Source organism: Manacus candei, unplaced genomic scaffold, assembly GCF_025592945.1.
Source record: "Manacus candei isolate 608988 ecotype Guabito, Panama unplaced genomic scaffold, ASM2559294v1 h1tg000076l, whole genome shotgun sequence".
Classification (NCBI taxonomy): Eukaryota; Metazoa; Chordata; class Aves; order Passeriformes; family Pipridae; genus Manacus; species Manacus candei.
Window position 1 is genome coordinate 626076 of NW_026138124.1, and position 14206 is coordinate 640281.

At 44.3% G+C, this 14206-nt stretch overlaps 1 protein-coding gene across 50 annotated transcripts in view; it reads left to right on the forward strand.

Moving 5' to 3' along the window:
• GTF2I (general transcription factor IIi) overlaps positions 1-14206 on the forward strand; it is a 107322-nt gene that overhangs the window by 59189 nt on the left and 33927 nt on the right. For 31 of the 50 annotated variants that reach the window (XM_051809545.1, XM_051809523.1, XM_051809524.1 and 28 more), the window contains 3 exons: positions 8449-8511; positions 10952-11053; positions 14065-14130. The exons of 3 other annotated variants lie outside the window; for them this stretch is intronic. In XM_051809545.1, the coding sequence (XP_051665505.1) occupies positions 8449-8511; positions 10952-11053; positions 14065-14130 (231 nt within the window). The remainder of the gene's footprint in view (positions 1-8448; positions 8512-10951; positions 11054-14064; positions 14131-14206) is intronic. 16 more of the 50 variants (XM_051809525.1, XM_051809528.1, XM_051809541.1 and 13 more) reach the window with 2 other exon arrangements.

Sequence of the window (14206 nt, forward strand, 5' to 3'; positions counted from 1 at the left end):
AAATCCATATAAAAGAGTAGACAGCACTATGGCTTTGTAAACACTGATCTTAGTACTTTTCTTCAAGTGTTTATTTCACCATACTCTTTTATGAAGCTTTCCGAAGGCACAGTATGCCTTTGCTAACCTATTGTCTATCTCTCCATCAGTCTTACCATCAGAGGAGATGAGGCTACCTAGGAAATTAAACTGATTGGCCAATGGTGATATGGGGATGATGGAAGACTTCCTGAGGTGCAGGTTGATAGAGATCTTCTGTCTTCTTTAAGCTGACTTCCAGTCCAAAGAGCTCAGCAGTGTTGCAAAGCAGGATGTTAAACGCTGCAGAGCTGCTTCTGTGTGGGCAACAAGGGCAACGTCATCAGCATAAAGCAGCTCCCAGACAAGATGGTTTAAGGTCTTAGTGTGGGCCTTCAGTCGCCTTAGGTTGAACAGGCTTCCATCAGTACGGTATCGGATATAGATACCATCCTGATCATCGAGGTCTGACGTGGTCCTTTGGAGCATCATGCTGAAAAAGACTGTGAATAGAGTTGGTGCAAGAACACAGCCTTGTTTCACACCATTCTTAATTAAAAAGGGCTCAGAAAGTGTGTTGCCATATCTGACTTGGCCGTGCTGATCCTCATGGAGTGAGATGATCATTTTAAGGAACTTGGGGGAACAACCTAAGCGTTCCAAAATCTGCCACAGACCTCTTCTACTCACAGTATCAAAAGCCTTGGTGAGGTCGACAAAGGTTACATAGAGACCTTTGTTCTGTTCCCTACACTTCTCTTGCAGTTGTCTGAGGACAAATACCATGTCTGTGGTACTCCTGTTGGCTCTGAAACCACACTGGCTTTCAGGTAGAATTCCTTCTGCTATAGCAGGTATTAGTCTGTTCAAGAGTATTCTCGCCAAGATTTTGCCAGCAATGGAGAGCAGAGTAATACCATGGTAATTTGAACAGTCTGATTTAATTCCTTTCTTCTTATACAAAGTGATGATGACTGTGTCACAGAGGTCTGATGGTAGTTGGCCTAGTTCCCAACAGTGCGCCACAAACTCGTGAAATTTAGCATGGAGTGCATGGCCCCCATTTTTCCAGACTTCAGGTGGAATTCCATCAACCCCAACTGCCTTGTCGATTTTCATCTGCTGTATGACCTTAAGGGTTTCTCCGAAAGTGGGGGCAATATCCAATTCATACTTCACCGGTTGTTGTGTGATGGACTGAATAGCTGAGTCTTGGACTACACGACTAGTACTGAAAAGGGTCTGAAAGTGTTCAGACCGTCAATTCAGAATGGAGGTTTTGTCTTTTAGAAGCATTTGACCATTGACGCTGAGTAGAGAGCTTTGTACCTGGTATGTAGGCCCGTATGCTGTTTTCAAGGCCTCGTAGAATCCTCTTTGATCACCTGTGTTGCAATCTGCCTAAATATTGCAGAAAGAATTTTTATATTCGAATGTTCCCTTAAGCAAAATTAAAACTCATACAAGTTTTCTGTTAATACCAAAACTGTTTTTATTTATTGCTAAGAGATGCAAAGAGAAAGAGGAAAAAATAAGAAAAGGTTAGAAAATGCTAAGATTACTTTTAAAAAGCAGAGAGAAAAGGTTACCACCAAACAAACTACCTTCTTGTCCAACCTGATTTGTGGAGTGGGGGGGGGAGAGGGAGAGAAAGAAGCAGTTTTGCCCCTTTTTTTTCTGTAGTCTCTGCCACTTTCAATGTTATCTCTTTAGCTGCAGGGAGTCTGGAATGCAGCCAGGATGTGGGCTTCTCCGCAGCTCACGCCGTCACTCACACCGGCCCTGTCTCAGGCTTGTGCAGAGGCCTCGGTCCTGCTGTACCTCTCAGAAATAGGGTCAGGGTGGAAAAACTCATGCAGGAAGCACGGTGGGTCCCAGTCCACTGCAAGACGACAGGCGTCCAGCTTCAGACAGGCAGCTTCCAGGTGATAGAAGGAAAGGTGAGGGTGAGGCGGAGGGTGAGTTAGCGGTTATAGCCAACTCTCTCTTCCATTCCTCGTTCCCTGATTTTCCAAAATTTCTCTTCAGCTTTTTATAGTGTTCAAGGAGGTAGTCTGTGGTGTTTTGGCACGTAGCCCTGTTCAGATGTTCACAGAGATATGATAACTGTGAACAATACCAGGATCTTTTAGCAGGAAAACTCCCGTGAGAAGACTCTGGTGAGAACTTCTGGTGGAAAACTGACACAGAAGTTTTGGTAGGAAGTTTTTGACAGGCAGAAACAATGGCGAAACATAATTTTTGGCATTTGTATGTTATCTGTCTGTTACAACCTGTATCTGCGCATAATTGATTTTTTTCAGCTAGATTGATCCACCATTTGTTCTGGATGTCACGGAGTTTCTGGTGGAGCCTGCTGCGCACAAGACGAAAGGCTGCTTTTCTTACGTGACGAGACGGCAGTGCAAGGTGCGCTTGTTGAGCAGTTCTCTTCTACCTCAGCAATTCCTGGATCTCTTGATTGTTTTCATCAAACCAGTTCTTGTTCTTCTCGAAGGAGAACCCTAAGGATTCTTCAGAGGACTGCAGGATACTGTTTTTAATATGGTACCAAAGTGTTTCAGGAGAGGCATCTGTAGAATCTATGGAATGGTTTTCAAGCCTAGTTTGAAGATTTGCCTGGAATCTGTCTCTCACTGTGACTGATTGGAGATTGTTAATGTGGAGTCTCCTCCTTGGGATACTGCCCCTTTTAGGTTTGAATTTAAGATTGAAGTTAAGGTTACAGTGCACAAGTTGATGGTCTGTTTGGCATTCTGCACTAGGCGTCATGTGGGTGTGATGGGACATCGCAGACATCTCTCCCTCACACCAAGATGTCATCAATGAGGTGCCAATGCTTAGATCTAGGATGCATCCAGGTTGTCTTCAGACTATTTTTCTGCAGAAAGATAGTATTAGTGATGGTGAGCTGTTGCTCCACACAGAATTCTAACAGAAGTCGACCATTACCACTGCAGTTTCCAACACCATGCTTGCCTTATACTCCTTTGAGGCTTCAAAGTTCTTTCCTACTCTGACATTGAAATCATCAAGGACAATGATCTTATCATCTGTGGGAACCTTTTGGGTAAGGCGGCACAGGTTGGTGTAAAATTTATCTTTTTCAGCAGGGTCAACTTGGAGAGTTGGGGCATATATACTAAAGAAGACGTGTTGCTTGTTGTTTAGTGTAAGGCATAGGGAGATAATGCGGTCAGAGTGACCTGTTGGCAGATTTTCGAGTTTAGGAACAATAGAGCTTTTTAGTCATGAAACCAACTCCTGAGAGATGCCTTTCGGTTCTGGGTTTACCTGACCAAAAGAGTGTGTAACCAGCACCATGTTCTCTGAGGCTGCCTTCCTCATGGAGATGAACTTCACTGAGAGCAGCAATGTCGATGTTGAGACGAGCCAGCTCATGGGCAATTAGGGCAGAACGACGCTCAGGACGTCCGCTATCCACAGAATCGGGCATGGTTCTGAGTTCCAACATGCTAGAGTTAATTTAGGTACACCTTTGGAGGCAGGTGTGTGCCTTTGTCTTTTGATCTTTGTGTGACCGCATTGGAAGAAGATGCCCGTTGGCCTGCGGTTAACCAACTGGGTGAAAGTGGAGATGACCTTTGTTTAGGCCACCTTTTCTAGGCCCCTCTCTGAGTAGAGCAAGCAGTGCTGTCCTTGAAAAGGCTGCTTGGACATTCAGGGTGCTGCCCCAAGAGACTGTCATCTCTGGTCAGTCTCTAATGACCAATGCCCTGAACCACCTGCATGCAGGGTTGGGTCTGCGGCTTCCAGTGCACCTTTCACCTGCCATTTCGACCCTTGTTCATCGCCACAGGGCTTTGCAAATGTGGGTAAAGCCTTCGAACCTGCGCAAGGGATTTTTTAGGTGAGATACAGTATGTGCGGATCTGAACCCGCCCTTTAATCCCAAGGTTCATCTCCAGGGCCGAGCGAGCTTGGACGGTGGCAGCGAGGTCCTCAGGATGTAGGTTTGTTTAGAGTGACCTTCTCTTAGATGGATGGTCTTACAGGGCTAAGCAAGCTCCATCTGCCCAGGTTTGGGATTAGAGTTGTCCTTCTCCTAGGATGACTGCCAGAAGGCTAATGATGTATTGTATCTGCCCAAGGATGTATTGTATCTGGCCCTACGGTTTTGACCTGTCTGGCATGGGCAACCCTACCAAAGGCGTGTACCATCGCCAGCATAGCTCGCAACCACATAGGGGTACAAAGGCTTCATTCTTATAAAACGATTAGTGCAAGTCTTTCACTTCCTGCTTTTCTGCCACCTATCTATATTCAATCCAAGGAAATACCCAAGAACGACCTTAAGGGTACCATTACATGAATAAAAAGCATGTCTGTTGATAAAGGAGAATAAAGTTCTTTGCTTGTGCTGACTGCACCGTTAACTCCACCTATTTGAGAAGAAATTATCTAGGTACTTTGTTTTCCTAAGCATAATACCATGAACTTTATACCTGACTGTGAAGAGAGAGCATGAGGAAAGGGAAGTGTAATAGGAAATGACCAAGACACTGGCTTTGCCTTGGTTTTGACTAGAATCTTATAGCTACAGATGCTGAGTGTGGCCCTTTGAGTCAGAATAAGGTTTTGTTATGCGCTCTTTTCTCAAATCTATTGTTCTTTACAAGTTTCTGTAAGAGCAATGCTGAAAGTTGCACCTGGTTTTGCTGAACAGAATAAATCTGTTGTTCATGAAGGTTAGTATTTACAAAAAGGTCTAGTGACAGTGACTAAAAGGTCTAGTGACAGTGACAGTCTAACTTAAATTTCACTTGTGATTTAGATAGGCATACAGAGTAGGCAGTCTTGTCTGGATTCTAGAAAATGAAATGATTTATTGCTGATCCTCACAAAAATGAGTAAGAAAGAAAAACATCAGTGACAGTGTTTGGATTTTATAAAGTCTTCGGTGTAATCTGTCTGTTTTTCCCCTCCAATAACTGTGACAAGATGGTGATAGAGGAAGTGGCAAAATTATGGTATGCCTGGGATCCCCCAGGCTAGCTGTAGCTGATAAAGGTGTCTGAGGTCTTAGTGAGATTGGATGAGCGGGCAGCACGGTGTGATTGAAATTCAGCAATCAGAAAGTTAAGGTTATGTGCATCAGAAGAAATTGTTTTAAACTGAATGAAATCACATTTGAGAAACTGGAGCCAGTGCTGGTGAATGACAACATTTAGGACTGTGAAGAAGGTTGCTGCTGAGGAGCTGTGTGTATTTACCCAAGATCAAGGGATACCTAGGGATGGTAATACGTTGTTAAAAACCCCCTTACTTTAATGTTTGAAACAGTTGGTTTAATGTGACTGTAGTGGGTCACTGTGGCTGGGTTTTGGTAGCGGGGGGGCTACAGGGGTGGCTTCTGCTAAAAGCTCCTAGAAGCTTTCCCTGTCCCATGGAGATAATGCCAGCCGGCTCCAGGACGGACTTCCTCCCGCTGGCCAAGGCCAAGGCAATTAGGAATAGTAGTGATGCCTCTGTGATAAGATATTTAAGAACAGAAGGTTGTGGCGCAGAGAGAATTCCAGCCAGGGAAGAGCAGAGTGAGAACGTGGGAACAAGAAGGTAGACATCAAGGTCAGTGCAGAAGGAGGGGGAGGAGGTGCTCCAGGCACTGGAGCTGAGGCCTCTGTGGCCCGTGGTGCAGACCATGGAGCAGGCTGTCCCCCTGCAGCCCCTGGAGGACCTTTGGGGTGCAGAGCCCCCCCCTGCAGCCTATGAAGGCTCCCATGCTGGTGCAGGTGGATTTGTGAAGGAGGCTGTGACCCCGTGAGAGGCCCAAGAGTGAACAGGGTCCTGCCAGAGACGTGCAGGCCATGGAGAGGGAAGCCCACGCCGGAGCAGGTTTTTCTCAGGTAGGACTTGTGGCCCCTGTGGAAGACCCACACCGGTACAGCTCATTCGTGAAGAACTGCACCCCATGGAGAAGTGACCCACGGGACAGCAGTTTGGGAAGAACTGCTGTCCAAAGGATGGACTCACCCCAGAGAGGTCCATCAAGGACTGTCTCCCGTGGGGTGGGCTCACACTGGAGAGGTCTATCAAGGATTATCTCCCATGAGAGGGCACCCACAGGAGCAGGGAAAGGACTCCTCTCCCTGAGCAGTGGCCAAAACAACAACTGACTGTAACCCCCATTCCTCGTCCCCCTGCACTACTGGGGGGGAGGAGGGAGAACATGGAAGGAAGGAGAGGTGAGGGGAATGTGTTTTTAAGACTTTTTTATTTCTCACTTTTTGTCTGTTAGTAATAAATTTAAGTAATATCCCCACTTTGAGTCTGTTTTGCCCATGAAGGTAATCAGTAAGTGACCTCTCCCAGCTGTTAATCTCAACTCAGGAATCCTTAGCTTTTTTTTTTTTCTCTCTCCTCTGTCCAGTTGCAGAGGGAGAGTGAGAGAGTGGCTTTAGTGGGTGCCTGGCATCCAGCCAGGGTCAACCCACTAGAGTGACTTAAGAAGAAATGTTCCATCTGGGAGTTTTCTTCCAGAACTTTGTTACTATCTGCTTTGGCTTTTTTGCGTAAGTCTCTTAATTACGACTGTTTCTCAGGGAATTGGTACTGAACTGGATGGACCATTTGCTAGTCTTGTGGCTGTTCTTAAATTTCAAAAATTTGTGTACCTTTGATTATTTTTTCAAATTTTTCTGATGCTCTCAAGAAGGTTCTAAGTGATCAGTTGATGTGACAGTTCTTTTTCTGACCGTACTTTATGTTCATGTTTACTAAAAGAAAGACCACCTAATTCTTTTGATTTGTTGTACTTTGCATTTGGTAGTTATCTACCCAGCACTCACTCGGAATTAGAGCAAAACATCATTCCCTGTTTTCCATGGACAGGATGATCTGTTTGACATAGTTCAAATATACTCCAGTTAAGGTGTCTCAGGAGATGCTGCTGAACGTCTACTATAGACAACATCACGTGAAGGACCTTTGAAGCAGAGATTCCTTCCAACTTGCTCCCAAAGCGATATCATACTCCATCTTACAGAGATCTGAAAGCAGATGCTCTTGAAAATGCACAAGTGCAGCATTACTGTGCCAGAATAAGTAAAACACGTTCCTTCATACCCTGCTGCTTAATGTTGGTATAGTTTCTGATCTAGCTGCCTGTAGTTTTTTAAACTTTACTGCAGTTGAATGTAAATTGCTGTTTCTCACACCGAGTGTTGATAGGCCTAATCCTGTTTGTTTTGTTGGTGCACATGGCCCCTGTTATGACACGCCCCAGGAAAAGAGGCGGGAGGGGGTAACCCAGGTTTTATCAAAAATTCCTTTGGGGTGGATTAAAGCAAAACGACACTAAATAATCGGTGTATGAAAACATATATTGATAAGATTTATTTTAACAATTTTGAATCAATAGGTAAGTTAACATTTTTGGGTGCTGTCATAACTTTTCTGGGGAGGAGAAAAATGCATGGGGAGAGAAAGGCAGGATAAGAGCAAGGGAGAGTAAGGGAAAGAAAAGCTGAGAGTGGACAGATGTCCATAGTCACCGCCCACGGGGTCCAGCGATGAAACTTGATAGTTGCAGCTTCCATGTCTGTCACTTGAAGTGGTGGCCTTGATCTGCTGGGGGTGAAGGAGGGAAGCCCCCACACTCCAAGAAGTTATGAATTATCATATCCATGGTCAGTGTCACGGGCCATGCCTCCAGCCTCCAGCCTCTCCCTGGGCCCTGCCCAAGAGCTGCAGTGTCTGGCCTGGTTCCCGCCCTTTTCCCGACTGGCGGGGGAGATGGGCTCCCATGGGCCATCAGAGGTACAGTGCAACAGTCAAAAACCTGCAAGCTCGGCTCTTCCCGCCTTTTCGGGGCTTCACATCTTCTGCGCTGGAGGAGGGGGGATGGGCCCAGTTGCCTATCAAAAAGTCAAAAGCCTGCAAAAGTCTCCGAGAATGCAAAAATCATCGAACACTTCAGTCTCTGACAGCCCCAACAAAAGCCTTTGTGATCATGAATTTCCCTCCCGTGTTTCATTATTGGCCTTGCAGCCTGTTATGGTGGTCATTATAGTGCAACAGCCAGAGGCTGTGTAAATGGTAAAGAAATGCATAATCTGTGGTGGCTCACAGCCTTTGTTTATATTTTCAGTAATCTTTGATAACAAAGAGAAAAATATTGATGATTGTATTAATCCTTCTAAGCCAAGAACAAGGGATTTCCTACTGTCCTTGCCACCGACTCTGCATTGCTGCACACGTGGTTTAGCAAGTGTAATCCTCACCTCCTTACCCTTGTCTGGAATTGCTTCAAGGCTTTTGGTAAAATATCTTTGCTTCTGCTTTTGTTGCCTGCAGTGAGTGCCAGGGGTTTCTCTGACAAACGTTAGTTTCAATGCAGAATCGTGGAGTGTTTGGTTAGAAAACCCTTTTCTGTGTCCATCATTCAGCAGCCCTGTTTTCCCCTTTCAGCTTCCTCCCAGCATGACTCGTCAGAAACACGTGAGAATCCTGAGGTCGAGGTCACTCTTGAAGGTCAGTTCAGTGGTTCATTGATTTCAGTCTGTTGGGCATTTTTATATTCAAAAAATGCTTTCCAGTGCCTGGGTTACTTGTCACTGAATAAACAGACTTATGTGCCAGTGTTGACTGCAGCTTGGATTGTGCACTGCTTGGTAAACAGATCTAGTCCAGAAGTTTTATAAAGCTACAATATGCTGAAGGATATTGGACTTCCTGGGCTGGTTTTGAAATGATGCCAGGCAGCAGTTTGCATCTTTCACGTTCATTTCAAGTGTTGGTAATGAAGAATACTCCTTGAACACACAGGATGTTATAACTTTCATTCATTCTGAAGAACACATTGTTTTGTAAGCACACTGTAGTTATATAAAATTTCTGGTGAACACTCGCTTCTGGGAAGAACTGTACCAGAACAGAAGGGCTGTGTCACAGGTGGCATAAGTGAAGCCTCAATTTATTTGCCTCATAGCGATAAATACGAGAGAAAAACCTTTGTACTTGCCACTTGCCTTTCTCATCTGAATGGCACTAAAGCCACTGCCCAGTGTTGCTGTTGTTTTCAGTCTAGGATCTTGGTTGGGAGTCAGCTCTGTTTCTTGTGTTTGTGGATTACATGTCCTGTGGCTGCTTTACAGCACTTCTGCGAGTGGCTTTTGCAGTGCTTGTTTCTGGAATTCGATTAGGATTGAGACCACCCAATTAGCAATCTAGGAAATAGGCAGGGGCATTTAGGACAAAGTTGATACTTCTGGCATTACTATTACCTTTTTGTCATCTAGTAATAAAATAACTCCTACATTTCCTCAACAGAAGAGGCAATAAGTCATTAAGTTCTGTGTACACGTAAAGGCTTTTCATCATCATCATGGCTGGGTTTCGTGAACGAAGATTTGGGAAAGGCTCTATTCACATTTGTTAACAAACCACACTGGTGGCTAAAAAGGCCAATACGAGATAGACACATCCGATTGCAAAAGGCACAGCAGAAACACTCCTTAGGTGGTATATTCTGCAAGGCATGATTCTTTCTACCTTGTCTTTTCTCGTCGAGAGTGATTCTGCATGTATTCTCAAAAGAAGCAGCAGTGTTATAGATGATGTGTCTCCAGAACTCCTGATTGGAGAGTAGACCAGTTATGGTGATCAATATGGCCAAGGATGAGATGTTGTTTCAGGGAGTCCTTGTATCTTTTCTTCGGGGCTCCTCTCTTACAGCAGCCAGTGGCCAGTTCACCATAGAGCAAGATCTTAGGGAGGCAGTGGTTGGTCCTTCATCCTGGAGACGTGCCCTGCCCAGCACAGCTGTGTTCTCATCAACATGGCCTCAATACTTGTGACTGCTGCTTGTTCTAGAACAGATGTATTGGTCACATAATCTGACCAGTGGACGTTAAGGACTGTACAGAGGCAGTGTTGATGGAAGCATTCTAGGAGTTGCAGGTGGTGGCGGTAGATGACCCATGATTCGGAACCATATAAAAGAGTAGACAGCACTATGGCTGTGTAAACACTGATCTTAGTACTTTTCTTCAAGTGTTTATTACGCCAAACGTTATGGCCATACCACCCCGAAAATACCCGATCCCGTCTGATCTTGGTAAATGCCTTTACACAAAAGCAAAAATGGTCTGAAGGGGTTTTGTCTGACAGAATATAATACAACTACATAGGTACAAGGTGTGTCAATATGTCATGTTATTCTTGCAAAGTGAACTATACCCTTAGTGACCTGGGTACCTGCTATTCTTTATGTGAAATTGATTGTCTTTGTCTCTTGAAATGGTTCATTTTCCATTAAGGTTGCAGGTGTTGGGAATTGGACAGTCTTCCTAGCTCAGGAACCTAAGGAGGATAGGGTTGGATTGAGAAGTGACTGGCTGAGTAGCAGCTCACGCAAAAATTCCTGCATTTGCAGTTTTCCTGTCTGTCCATCTGTGTGTGTTTTAGGTGGAGTTGACCTGTTACATGAGTTTTCATTTGTGTCCATTAGTTTTACAGTGTTTCGAAACTGGTTTTAGCACCTTTGAGCTCTTCAAGACAAAACTTAGGTACTGTTGTTGCGAGACTTTCTAGTGGAAGGGTACTACTTCCAGTTAGATAAAAAAAATGTAGTCAATATCTGCACAGTTTATTTCCTGATTTCCTTTTGCTGTTGCATGGTCATTTTATGATTGTGAGGTTTGCAGTCATGTTTCAAAACACGAAGTACAGAAGCAGCTGTGCTTTTTGCTATCTTGTGCCTTACAGAGTCCGTCTTGCACAGGTTGTTCCTACAGGGGTAGGAAGAGGAGCTTTCTAAAGTTTCTCACATAAGTAATGTGTTGCACAGTTTAGTGCCCTGATAAGCCCAGTCCAATACTTGCATTAGAGCTTTGAAATTCAAAGCAGTTCCAGCATTGCACATGAGTTGTCTGGACATTGAACCAGTGTTCAATTTTTATGTTTCTTTAAGATGATGATGACTATCTGCCCCATAACGAGAGACCAAAAAGTGCCCAGTCAACTAATGGAGCTGACAATTCTGGGAGAAGAAAAGCGGAAGAGTGCAATGTTGGTAAGTGTAGAGTGAGATACACGCAGGTATCCCCCCAAAATGCCAAGGCGTTGGAACGATCCCAAAAAAGGTTTATTTCCAAGGTAAGAACACAAAAACTGACAAAACAAAATCTGCCCCAGCTGAGGAAAATGCTGGGCCTGAGAAACTCCTGCCTCCTGATCTCTGCCAGGCTTGTTTTCTTCTCTGGCCTCCTTCCCCCAGGCTCACCGCCAGCATGGCCTGTAACACCCATGAGGGTTTCTCTCTCCTCAGCCCAGAGAGAGAGACTGCAGCTTTTTCTCTGGAATGCAAAAGGTGAAGGGAAGGGAAAACATCCAGTTGTTTTTTAAAGTGTACTCTTGGGCAGGAGGGACTACCTTAGGGAAAACAAGTTCTAACTCCTCGTTACAAATTCTTCTGAAAGGGTAACACACCTACAGTAAAGCATATTTCTTCTCTCTGCTTGGTTTTATAAAAAGATATTATGCTGCAGGAGCGAGACACACCAGTGCAAGCATTCATTTAAGAGCTCAGGGCTCTTTGTAGATGTATTGCAGGAGTATAATCATCATCATAGGCTACCTCTGTTGCTTTTAGTTCTTCAAAGTGAGCATGTGAATGGACACACAGAAAGTTGGGATCTTTTTGGTGGTGTTCTTTCATGATCCCTTAAGTAGAGTTCTCCACAGAAATGCACCCACACGCCGTGGTTACTCTGGTCGAAGACGCTTCCCCGGGGATTTTTTGGAAGTCCTTTACCTCTCCTTTATTCCTTTGTTTGTTTTGGTTTCTGGACACATAGCCCATTCATCTGTCTACTTTTATAGTAGACAGCCTAGTCAGGTATATGTTTTTTACCTGATATGTATAAAGGAAGCCACCAGTGTTCAGATTGCAGTGAAGGAACAGATGTGGAAACACCGTTAGAAGATCAGAGATGTGAAATGGGTTTTTTTGTGAGAATAAATTAACGTAATCGGTTGGGATTTTTTTACTGAAATATTTGAAAAGGTGTCATCTTAATTGGAGTTGTACTTCTTCTCCAACGACATTTCTCTTTTCATATTTCCACAAGGTTGCCTTTTGTGATTTTGGTTTTGTTTTAATCTCTCAAGTCACACCACTCTGGGGCATGCTAGAATCTTTTATTATTTTTTTTAAACTCTTCTGATGCTCTCAAAGTGTTCTAAGCAGTCAGTTGATGTGACAGTTATTTTTGTGACCTGTGCTGGTTTAAAAGTAAAGCGGCAGGAGAAATGAACCCAACTCAAGAGAGATTATAAGTCAGAGTTGCAATTTACTAAAAAGATTACAATAAATAGAATGATAGAGCAAAAACTAGTTTTACCCCCCAAAGGCAGCTGTATAACCCAGCCCCCTGTGACAAGAAGAGAATGGTGTTCATTTGCTGTTACCACGTGGCCCCCCCGGGTGCAAAGTAAAAGGAAAGGAAGCCTGTTGGTCCAGATGATGGTCGCAGTTCTGCAGAAGTAATGACTGCCGTCTTGTGGAGAGTGGCAGTCAGAGTCCTGTTGAAGTTCTTGTCCTCCTCTGGATCCGAAGAGTGGTACCAGAAGTCCCAAAGCTGGAGGATTATATATTCTCAGGTTCAGGTGGGAATGCCTAGTACATCCTCCAGGGCAGGAAGTTTCACAATGGGTGATTTAACTCTGTGAGTCCTGGGATATTTTTGGAATCTTTGATGGCCTAGGTCATTGCAGCTGCCTATTATGCCCATCCCTTATGGCCCAATAGCAGAGATGACCCTCTCAGGCTGGGTGTGAAGGTGCTAATGCCTCCCTGGAGGGGAGTTACCACAGCTGAGTCACTGGTGTGAAGACAAAAAATCACTCACCTGCATCTCAGGGTTCTTCAACACCCAGTTTGTAGCCTGAGGTGTCAGGTGTGCCCTGGACAGCTGCTGCAAACGGTCCACTATTACCAGTCCATTAGAAATGACACAGAGGGTGTAGAATACAGAGTTTTGGTTATACCCACATAGTGATAAACAGGTCCAGGCCTCTGTAAGTAGGACATGACTGTATTTTATGTTCATGTCTACTAAAAGAAAGACCACCTAATTCTTTTGATTTGTTGTACTTTGCATTTGGTAGTTATCTACCCAGCACTCACTCGGAATTAGAGCAAAACATCATTCCCTGTTTTCCATGGACGGGATGATCTGTTTGACATAGTTCAAATATACTCCAGTTAAGGTGTCTCAGGAGATGCTGCTGAACGTCTACTATAGACAACATCACATGAAGGGCCTTTGAAGCAGAGATTCCTTCCAACTTGCTCCCAAAGCGATATCATACTCCATCTTACGGAGATCTGAAAGCAGATGCTCTTGAAAATGCACAAGTGCAGCATTACTGTGCCAGAATAAGTAAAACACGTTCCTTCATACCCTGCTGCTTAATGTTGGTATAGTTTCTGATCTAGCTGCCTGTAGTTTTTTAAACTTTACTGCAGTTGAATGTAAATTGCTGTTTCTCACACCGAGTGTTGATAGGCCTAATCCTGTTTGTTTTGTTGGTGCACATGGCCCCAACAAAAGCCTTTGTGATCATGAATTTCCCTCCTGTGTTTCATTATTGGCCTTGCAGCCTGTTATGGTGGTCATTACAGTGCAACAGCCAGAGGCTGTGTAAATGATAAAGAAATGCCTAATCTGTGGTGGCACACAGCCTTTGTTTATATTTTCAGTAATCCTTGATAACAAAGAGAAAAATATTGATGATTGTATTAATCCTTCTAAGCCAAGAACAAGGGATTTCCTACTGTCCTTGCCACCAACTCTGCACTGCTGCACACATGGTTTAGCAAGTGTAATCCTCACCTCCTTACCCTTGTCTGGAATTGCTTCAAGGCTTTTGGTAAAATATCTTTGCTTCTGCTTTTGTTGCCTGCAGTGAGTGCCAGGGGTTTCTCTGACAAATGTTAGTTTCAATGCAGAATCGTGGAGTGTTTGGTTAGAAAACCCTTTTCTGTGTCCATCATTCAGCAGCCCTGTTTTCCCCTTTCAGCTTCCTCCCAGCATGACTCGTCAGAAACAAGTGAGGATTCTGAGGTTGAGTTCTCCAATGAAGAAGGTCAGTTCAGTGGTTCATTGATTTCAGTCTGTTGGGCATATTCAAAAAATGCTTTCCAGTGCCTGGGTTACTTGTC